Source organism: Vulpes vulpes, chromosome 5 (genome assembly GCF_048418805.1).
Source record: "Vulpes vulpes isolate BD-2025 chromosome 5, VulVul3, whole genome shotgun sequence".
NCBI classification, from domain to species: Eukaryota; Metazoa; Chordata; class Mammalia; order Carnivora; family Canidae; genus Vulpes; species Vulpes vulpes.
This window is the reverse complement of record NC_132784.1, coordinates 138678403-138688661: the sequence shown is the minus strand read 5'-3', so window position 1 is coordinate 138688661 and position 10259 is coordinate 138678403. Positions and strand designations below refer to the sequence as shown.

General features: G+C 58.3%; 1 protein-coding gene across 5 annotated transcripts in view; it reads right to left on the bottom strand.

The window, feature by feature from the left end:
• Nucleotides 1-3840: 3840 nt before the first annotated feature.
• The window catches only part of DDC (dopa decarboxylase), a 73728-nt gene continuing 67309 nt past the window's right edge, over nucleotides 3841-10259 (bottom strand). For all 5 annotated transcript variants that reach the window (XM_072760110.1, XM_072760109.1, XM_072760111.1 and 2 more), the window contains exons 12-15: nucleotides 9807-9905; nucleotides 8117-8218; nucleotides 4864-5076; nucleotides 3841-4235 (exon numbers count right to left, since the gene is read on the bottom strand). In XM_072760110.1, the coding sequence (XP_072616211.1) occupies nucleotides 4876-5076; nucleotides 8117-8218; nucleotides 9807-9905 (402 nt within the window). In that variant the 3' untranslated portion in view covers nucleotides 3841-4235; nucleotides 4864-4875. The remainder of the gene's footprint in view (nucleotides 4236-4863; nucleotides 5077-8116; nucleotides 8219-9806; nucleotides 9906-10259) is intronic.

Here is a 10259-nt window from a genome sequence, read left to right as displayed (position 1 = left end):
CTCCCCGAAGGCCGCAGGGATGGAGCCCTCACTGCCCTGCGAGAAGGCACATTCTGTTCACTCCCAGCCCGTCATTTGAGCTCCCCTCGCTGAAGCAAAACCTGCCTCCCCGGTGCTACTGTTTGGAGGCAGAGAGACTCTTCCTGCAAAAGGGAGGGAACATTTGAAGAGGCACCAAGTCCTCTGAGTCCCCTCCCCCCAGCCTTCCATCCATAAACCTCCTCACGTGACCTGATTTCTCTCGGATGGCACCCGGGGGCCATTGCCATCGATGGTGAGGTCTGGGGTCTGCATTTTGGATGCTCTTGGACCCAGGTGGTCTCCCACCCGTGAGCCCACTCTGCTTCTCCCCCGTCTCCCTTCCTCGACCGTCCGTGTCACATCTCTGCTTAGGGAAGAAACACACAAGGGTCTCTAAACTAGTAGCTCCAGATTGATCCCCTTTACACAAGCGACCTATGCTCACAGTCTTTCTGAATTCTCTATTATTTACGACATGATAGGAGGTGATAGGAGGCCACACAGCGGCGCAGAGGAAAAAGATCTTGGTATCAAATGCAGTAAAAAAGAAAAGGCAGAATAATTTCTAGTGTGTGATCCTTGGGATTTACATGATTCAGAAAAGCAATAAAACCATCCTTAGATCAAGGGGCCATCGGGCAGTCTCCACCCCTGCTCTCAGACACAGGCTTTCCGCGGAAAGGATCCCTGGTTTCTCATGTACTGAGTCTATGGGACCCGTGAGTCGGGGGCTCAGGGATGAAGTCATGGTCCCAACCTGCCTTCCCTCCGCGTCTTCTCCCCTTATGATGATCGAGGGAACACCTGTTCCTTCTCTCCCAAGTGTCTACACAGGCTCCTTCCAGTAATGCCAGGTAGTCAGCCTGAGTGAGCGTCTTCGGTTCCAGGAAGCTTTGCTATTTGTCACATTTTGGAAAAGAGGCGTATGATTCCAGGGGGCTTTCCTAGTGTAATACAGTAAGACCGATACAGTCTCGGTTTGGTCCGTGATACCTGACACGGAGCTCTGAGACCCCTTGGAATGTGTGGGTGACAGGAGCCTCTTCTGTTCCGGAGCGGGGTGACTCTTGGCCGGCCCCTAGCTAGAAACAGGATGGGGGCTGGATACCAAGAAGACCAACGTGTGATTAGAGGGTTGTGACTTCCAGTCCCGCCGCCTGACTTCCGGGGAGGGGAGGGGGGCCAGAGATGGAGCTCATCTTATGGTGATTTAATCAACCATGCCCACGTAATGGATCCACCATAAAAACCCCTAAACGGCAGAGTTTGGAGAGTTTCCAAGCTGGTGACCACGTGGAGGTGCCAGGAGAGCAGGGTGTGGAAGCTCCACCCCCTCCCCCCTCCACCCGCATTCCTGGCCCTGCTCAGCTCTTCCGGCTGGGCTGGTTGGTGCTGAGGTGTAGCCTTTAGAACAAAGTGCAAAAGGTAAGTAACATGGTGTCTTGAGTCTGTGGGATCTTCTAGCAAAGCCTTGAACCTCAGGAGGGGTTCATGGGGACCGGTCTGTCAGAAGTCGGGGAGGCCAGGGATTGCGAGTGGCATCGGGCGGAGGGCGGCTTGTGGTCCTGAGCCCTTAACTGCGGGATCTGACCCTAACTCCAGTTACGTAACGTCAGAGAGCTAGAGAAGGAGTGTTGGAAGGGACACCACTGTTTGGTACCAGGAGGGAGAGCATCTCACTTGGTGGCAGAGGTGTTAAGACTCCAAACGGTGTGGGTTTCAGGATCTGGACACATCCACATCCATCAAGGATCTTTCTGACACGGAGCAGCAGGTGCCGTTATCAGATGCCGGAAGGCGACAGGATTTGCGCGGACTTACGGTGCCAGCAGTGGCCTATGACCCATCATGACACCAAACGGAATATACATTTACATGAAGATGCCATGCGTCGGTCCAAAGTAAGCCTGAGTAATCCAGACCTTTGTACACTGTCTTGGGGCCAGGAGCCAAGACTCAACGGGGGAGGCGAAAATGTTTTTTTTTTCCCCCAGAAGGGAATGAATGGCCTCACTGCCACTTATTGTGACAAACGGCTCACCCCCAAGAGCAGACAGCGTATTTGGCTGCTCGGCTAGTGGGCAAGAGGGGGGATTCTAGAGCCAGACTGCCTGGGTTCCAGTCCTAGCTCAGTCACCAGTTGGCAGCGCGACCTTGGGACAAGTCAGTAGACCTCTTGAAAAATCCCCTTGACAAACCCTATTTTCTCATCTGTAAAATGGGAGTAAACACTGAGAATTTTAAAAGAAGCATAAAGTTAATATTTCAAAAATATTGATAACGGTGCCTCGCATTGATCACATGCACGTGCGTGTTGAAAACGCCGGGAGGCAGGGCTTCTTGCTGTTTGCAGGCGAGGTGGGTTGCGGCCTGATTGCTCTGTCTCAGAGATGCCTTAAGAGATCGGGAGGTGGGGTGAACTGCGCTGCTTTACCTAGAGACGGGCCGCAAGTCAGACCAGCTTTCATCGCTGCTGGCCTCCGTTTAAGCGGATGTCTGAGAATCTCCACCAGAAAGACCCAGCCAGGCGCAGAGAGGGGAGCCCCTCCGCCACTCAGCTGGCTTCCTGTCTGTGCACAGCTCCCAGCAGCAGCCCTGTTGTCACCTGCTGTCCAGGCTCCGGCCTGGGACTCAGTCCACCGTCATCAACCCTAAGTATGCTTATGGATGGGGCCGGGTGGGCAGCTCCACGAAAGCCGGGAGCTGGCATCGGTGACTTTGGAGGCTCCTTTTGGAGACCCTGCAGCAATCTTAGCTCAAGAGCACACTCAGGTGCAAACCATCTCATTGCAGAACAGAGACACCTCGGCCTCAACTCAATGACCTGAGGGCTCAACAGCCCTTATCATGAGGTCCCAGTGGTCCCAGTGCCACATCCACGTCCTCGTGCCTTGATGGACGGTGGGTCTGGTTTACTGATGGGCGAGAACGAACGGCCTTATGTGTAAGACGGGGAACTACGAGGCATCTGATATACTTCCAGATTCCGGAAAAACAGATAATTTCATTACAGTTAGCAATCAGAGGTCTTTGAAATTCCAATAGACGTATCAATAGCCCGAGGACCTTTTCTGAGAGTGCTTTGCTTTCAACAGTTAAACGGTCTCTAAAGGACAAGAACTCATCTGGGGATGAAAATTCAAGTATGTTTCCACCAGCAAAAGTCATTTCAAACAAAAATGGGCTATTTGAGGAAATACTGCGTCTTATCAGTATCTATGTTCACAAGAGCACTCCTGTGGTTTGTCAGTCCCAAGGCCAGAGGACAGATGGACCGATTACTGGTCCTGGGATGAGGAGACCAAGGCCCCAAAAGTCAGTCTTTCCCATCACACCAGTAGAACTCGGTCCGTGGTTGTGTCCTGGTTCTGAGTTTATTTCTTCAAGAGTTGGCGTCATCTCTAGGTAAAACTCAACATCTAGGTGATGTTGCTAACCACCTAGGACAGTCCCTGACAGATACCAGGCACTCCACAAACACTTGTGGGCGCAGGGATTGACATTTTAAAGTATCCAAGGATGGGGGCACCTGGGTGGCTCTGGTTAAGTCTCTGCCTTCAGCTTAGGTCATGATCTCGGGGTCCTGGGATCGAGGCCCACGTCGGGCTCCCTGCTCAGTGAGGCGCCTGTGTCTCCCTCTCCTGCTCCCCCTACTTGTGCTCTCTCTCTTGCTCTCTGTCTCAGATGAATACATAAAATAATCTTTAAAATATCCAAGGATGCCATATCTTCGGCTGTTCTGAAAGGCTAAGTCCGCCTCGCAGCCACCCATTGGGCACAACCTAGAACGGAAGGATGCTCACCAAGCACAGTGACTGCTGCGCTTCAAATTATTTATTAAGCATTGAGCCACATGAGAGAACAATGGAAAGACCACAGGTATAATCTCAAGTCCCACAGTCCTAGAATATCCTGGAAAACATTTCAGTAAACCTCTCCCCCCACCGATGACATCGAGAGCATGATTTCTTAATCAACAAAAGTCATGAGTGAATAATGAATAAAAGTTACATGCACTGGGATTAATTAAGTTTTCAGACAGCAAGTAATGTTTCTTCATTGGTAAGAGAGTGAGCACACATGAGCACGAGCTCCAGGAGAACGTCGCAGGGAGAAGCGTGACGCCGCGGGCGGGCGTGGGTCCCCGGAGCCACAACGCTGACTGTCTTCTCGTTCCATGATGTCAGGTACCGCTTCTTTTCAACGTTTGAGCTCTACAGCGGAAAAAAATACACATGAACATATGGCTACACCCACCCCCCCTAAGAAATGAAAGAATTGGTATTTGGGATGCATCTCGCTAGAATGCAGAGAGAGAGAACGTGCCCTTCCTCCTCCACCGAGCTGGATGGATCCGTGCCTCGTAGATGCATGTGAAGCGTCAGAGACAAGGTTGGTGGCCAAGCTGGCCTCCCTTGGACACATTTTATCAGTGTCAGCTGGATTCTGTGCCCCATGAAATGGGGAGAATTCCTCCTTTCCCTCGGAATTATGACCGCGTACATTTGATCTGATAATCTCAGGTCATGACCAGGGTCCTGAGATCGAGTCCTGCATCAGGCTCCCTGCTCAATGGGTGGGGAGCGGGGGGGGGGGGCGGTCTGCTTCTCCCTCTGCTGCTGCTAGTGCTCGTGCTTTTTCGCTCTCTCTCCCCCCCTCAAATAATAAAATCTTAAAAAAAGAAAAAAGAAGACAAAGTAAAAACGTGTCTAAGTTCCTAAAAGATCATGACAGCACGTGGGTCCTACCTCCCTGGGTGGAAACCCCGGCCCAGGCAGCCATGGAGGCAGCGCCGGGGGCAGATTGGGGGCAGAGACGAGGACAGGGCCGGGGACAGCATACCTCAGCCGGGCTCTAGTCCCTGGGGGTGGCCAGGAGGCTGGTGGCCAGCTGAGTGATGTGCTCCCAGGCCAGCTGCACGTGGGCAGATTCCACGGTGCGGGCGCAGATGGCAAAGCGCAGCACGAACTTGTCTCTGAGGTGACAGGGAACCAGGTGGATTTTTTTGGCGCCGTTGATTCTTTCCAGGAGCTCCTCGTTCAGCCTGTTGGAACCCTGCAGAGACGGAGAGACGGTCCCAAGGACTCCGACCTCGCCTGGCCTCCGAGGACGGCTGGCATCTGGCGACGCTGCCGCACGTCCGCTAGACGATGGGCCGCCTTACCACTTGCCTTTCATTTCCCAGGGTGAGGAATTCAGCTAAGTGAGTTACGTGGCCGTGGGAGACCACAGTCTCGCCCTACGGGCTCTCCACGGTCCAATGACTGCCCAAGGATGACCCTTCCCCGGGCCAGGATTTGTAAGGAAAATGGAGCTCCCTAGGCACGTGATCTACAAGCTGATGCGCTTCAGCGACCCAACTGGGGCTCTGGAGGCAGCCGCCGCCAGGATCGCTCCCAAACAGAGAGAAGAGACAGGAAGCACAGCCAACCTCGAACCTGGGCAAGCCGCCCATGAACTGTGGCACCGAGGGTCCCCCCAGGGACAAGGAGCAGCCCAGAGAACCAGGGTGGGCACCCTGCAGGGCACCGCTGCTCTCATGCACCTGCCTCCCCTGCCCCAGAGCTCTTCTGCTTCCAGGAGGTGCCTCCCCCATCTCATCATCACACGTGAAGGGGGATGGGAGTGGGGCCTTGCCTCCCTGCTCTGTGGCCCTCACGGGGCTCATGCATTTGCCTTCTCGTTCTGTCTTGAGAGTCGAGAAGCAGGGAGAACAGAGGGCGAAGAATGGTCCGGCTCCCCTCAGTCGCACACTAGCTGATGCCGGGGCCACCCATGAGCCTAGCAGACCCTCCCCACCGCCGGCTGCGGGCCTCCGTGGGGCGCCTACGGGGCCCAGTGCAGGACCTAGGCCAGGTCTAGACACAGCCTGTCCTGCCCGAGGATGATGCTAGGGAAGGAACAACACATGCACTTTACCAGGAAGACCCAGGCCAGAGCAAACAGGCGTAAGGCGTACAGTGGAGACATCAAAAACACATTATTTAGGGAAAATGTGCCTGCCGTTTTCAAGTGGGTGAGGCGAGGTATGTCTTCTATTAAGTGGAGGAAGAAGCCAAGCAGAGAAAACAGTCGGAGAGAAGGGGAGGGGTAGGGAGGGGATGACGGGGAGGACGGGGAGGGAGGGGGAGCCCAGTGTGCATCTGAAGCCCCGGGGGGTGCAGAGGACAGAAGTCCCCCTGGAGCAGGACAGCACGGGAGACGGGGACCGGCAGGCGCACAGGGAAGCAGGAACACGGCCCGCGTGCCTCGATGTGCTTTCTTGAGAAGACACGGGGTTGGTGGCACGGAAGCCCCCGGCCGACCTGCACAGAAGGGAACTCTGCTGGCCACTGGGCACCCCGGGCTCTGGCACGGGGTCGGGGGGGACTCGCCGCGCCGCATGGACAGATGGGGTCGGGCAGGTCAGGGGCACGGAGGCTGGCGTGGGGGGGACGATGAGGGCCTCAGGTCGCGGTGGTGGCCGCAGGACCCCACACTTAATGCCGAGCCCCACACGGGTGCAGCTGACCCCCGCGGACCCCACGGGGACCGCACGGATCGCTGTACACGCGGGCTTCGTTCGATAAATCCGGCGCAGCTCAGCAGGTGTGTTTCCTCTTCCTAGTGACTCTCCTCCTAACGGTCTCCCTTCTGTGGCTCGCTTTGCTGTAGGAACGCGGCGAGCGCACGGAGCACACACGACCGGCGAGCCTCCGGGTCCGCAGTCTGGGGGCGAGCCCCACGCGATGCCAGCTTCGCAGGGGTCAGCGCCCCTCGCCCCCCACCTGGGCTTTACATGGACGCAGTGTGCGGTGTGTGCGTGACTGAAGAGTGAAAGTCCTGCGCGAACACCGGCGAGTCAGAGCAAAACGAAACGTCTCTTCCCCGGCAAACGCACCGAAGCCCGCCGCCAACACCGGGGCCGACTGAGCCGCGGCCCGTGCTCTGGGGACCCGGGGACCTGGCTGCTGGGAGCCAGTGCTCCGAGGCCTCCCCGTCTTCTGCACGTGGGGTCTCACCGCCGTGCACCTGCACGGAGCTCACGGCCCCCTCACCGAGCCCTGCGTGGGAACACCAGCACCCCAGTGTCTCTGAAGAGTCCAGGCTTTCTTGTGCCTGCTTCTCTCTCTCTCTTTTTAAAGATTTTATGTATTTATTCACGAGAGACACACAGAGAGAGGTAGAGACGCAGGCAGAGGGAGAAGCAGGCTCCATGCAGGGAGCCCGATGTAGGATTCGATCCCGGGACCCTGGGGTCATGCCCTGAGCTGAAGGCAGGTGCTGCACCGCCGAGCCCCCCAGGCGCCCCTCTTGTGCCTGGTTCTCCTTACCCCCTAGGAGCTCCAGGAATCAGTGACGGGGAGGATAGGGTCAGCGGGAGGCCACATTTGGATGACAGCACGTTGACCTGCAGCAGGCCTAGCCCTCCTCCCCTTGCTGACCTCCCGCATGGAAACATGGAGCCAGAGGAAAAGGCAGGTGGCAGCGCGCACGGCCAGCGTCAGGCTCTCCCCCGGCCTCCCTCCCACAGGTAGATTGATAAGGGCCCTGTGTGCACAGCCTCTCTCGAGGACCTTCCAGAAACGTGGTCATGATCCCCAGCAGACACGGCTTGTGCCGTCCACCCTCTGGGCCAGCTCCCCCCCCCACCCCGCGTGCACACACACACACACACACACTCATGAGTAGGGCAGCAGGACTACAGACCAGCGTTTCTCAACCCCCTGCACACATCCGGCCACTCGGAGGGGCCCGTGAAGACGCCGGGGTCCGCAGGTCGGGGCTGGGGCTGGGGCTGGGGCCGGGGCTGGTCTGGGGGTGACCCCCTGGTTAGTGAGCCTGTGTACAGGTTACGGCTCAGAGCATCGCAGTGGCAGCCGTGTGGATGGAGAAACCGGGGAACATTCTAGGACCAAAGTCTACACACACAAGAAGTGTCAGCTCCGTGGAGGAGGGGCAGCAGGGCCTGGACCCAGGGACCCCAGGCGGCAAAATGCCTGGTGACTTCTGAGGTTCTGGGGAGGCAGCGTGCTGCTCTGAGCACCCAGGTGACGCATGAGCCTCCCTCCCGCCCGCCCGTCAAAGGGAGCGGGGACTAAAGCCACAAACCTACCTTTAGCCGGAAGCAGACCAGCCCCAGGGTGACTTCCGTGCAGATTTCAAAGCGGGGATCCTGTTGCACCAAACGCTCGAACTCGTGAGCCAGCCGGACGTGCTGCAAAGGGGAGAACCGCCGCCTAGTGCCCCAGGGCCGCGCAGCTTGGGACTCAGCCACCTAGAGAGGCTTCCTGGGCCGCGGCTGCAGCTCAGGGACGTGCTCCCGGCCATCTCCGCCGAGTGCTCGTCGCCCGCACTCAGGGCAGGATGACACTCGCCACCCCGACGGGAGGACTGTGGGGTCTTCAGAAAAACCCCAACTAACGTTTTCTTCTGTGCGGTGGACCCTTGAATCCCACCAAAACAACCCGTCAGCACTTCAGAACGAAGGTCGGGAAGAGGGACGTGAAGGTGCTTGTGCAGAGAGAGCGGCCCCCGCAGCCCTTGCACCCACAGAGGAGAAGGACAGCACCTGTCACGTTCGACACAGCCTTCGTCTCACTGAATCCCCCACCTCACTTGGCTCTGCGGGGTTCACAGAGCCCCATAGGGGATTCAAATAGGATGTGAACTGAGAACAAGCCCGTGTGGCCTGCGCACCTGCTGCGCGCTCCGCACCTCTGTGCTCGGGGACCCTGAGCGAGTGTGGCCGGGTCCCAAGCCACCCTCAAGGGCCGCTCCCGGGCAGAGGAATAGGTCTGGGGCCGCTAGAGGGCAGCAGAGACTGTGCTGGCAGGTGCACCCCCCCCCCCCAGGGAGGGTCCAGAGGAGCCCCACCTGCCAAGGGACCGGCTTTGAGCATCCCCTCCCTCCCCTGGAGGCCGAGGGGTCCACCCAGAGGCGGGTGTGGAGTGTTTTCACAGGAAGCCGCTTGATCACACCCAGGGGGCCCTAAGCTTAAAGCTGGAATCATCTGGCGAGTTAAAGCCCTTCTCCTCCTTCCCCAGAGCTGAATCCTCACAGTATTCCAGGCCATGTTCTCCTGAACTCACGTGCGCAGTCCTGCCTCATCCCTCACCCCAGAGACCACGGGCGCCCCCGCTCCCACGAAGCCCAAGAACCTCTGTCCATCAAGATGGGGCCGGGGCTGAGGACAGACACCGGCATGGGAGGGAAGCGCTGGGACCCAGCAGCCTGCTGCAGGCAGCTAAAGGGGGGTCTTGGGGGGGGGGCCAGGATATACTCTGGCCTCAGTTTCCTCAATTGTTAAAAAAGAAAAAAAAAAAGGCAGGGTGGTGGGGCCTGACGTGGTTCTCCCTCTGTAGGCTCGTCACGGAGGCCTGGTTCGCTCAGCCAAACAGGTCGCCGGGACCCACCTGGAGGGTCCAAGGCCACACACGTGCGCTGCTCGGGGGCGCACCGGGCACCCCGGGGCTAGGAGCTAGCCATCCCCAGCCGCCTGGAGACCCTCCCGGGCTGGCGGTGCTTGGAGCAGAGCGTACTGGGTTCTCCCCACCGCTCCAACACTGTTGCCTGGACCCGCCACGGGCAGACGTGGCAACAGGACGGGCTGTGGGGGGCATCGGCTCTGCAGCCTCCGGGACCTGATGGCCCTGGTCCCCACGGGCGTGTGCAGGTCTGTCATCCTGCACCGACTGCCCACCCTCGGGAGTCCGAGCTAGCTGGCCGAGCCAGACACCCTGCTTCATTTCTAAGCTCCTACGAAGTCCCCATGTGACCCCCAGAAGTGATGGACGCACAGTCACCTTGCGGATGTGGGCCTGCAGCCCCTTGACTCCGTACATCCTAAAAACAAACCACATCTTCAAGGAGCGGAATCTCCGGCCCAGGGGCAGCTGCCAGTGCTGGAAGAGAACAGAACACGCTGCGTCAGGGAGCAACGTACCGAGAGCTGCTCTCCTCCGGCTCACCGGGCGCCTCCTGCCCTTGGAGGAGCAAACCCCCTGGAGGTCCCCTGGCCGGTCCCCTGCCGCCCGTGCCGATGCAAAGCCGACCGTGCAGTGAGCAGCGCCTGCAGCTGGAGCCTCTCTGTGCAAAGCTCCGAGACACGGGAGGACGGACAGGTTGCTCCTGGGGAGGCACAGTGTCCCCTGAGCAGATGCCGGCGGGGCTCACCGACCGGCAGGGGCAGCGGAGTGGGGCCGGTTGCTCCGTCCAACCATCCGTCCATCCACGGGAAGGAGGAAGGACCAAGCCGA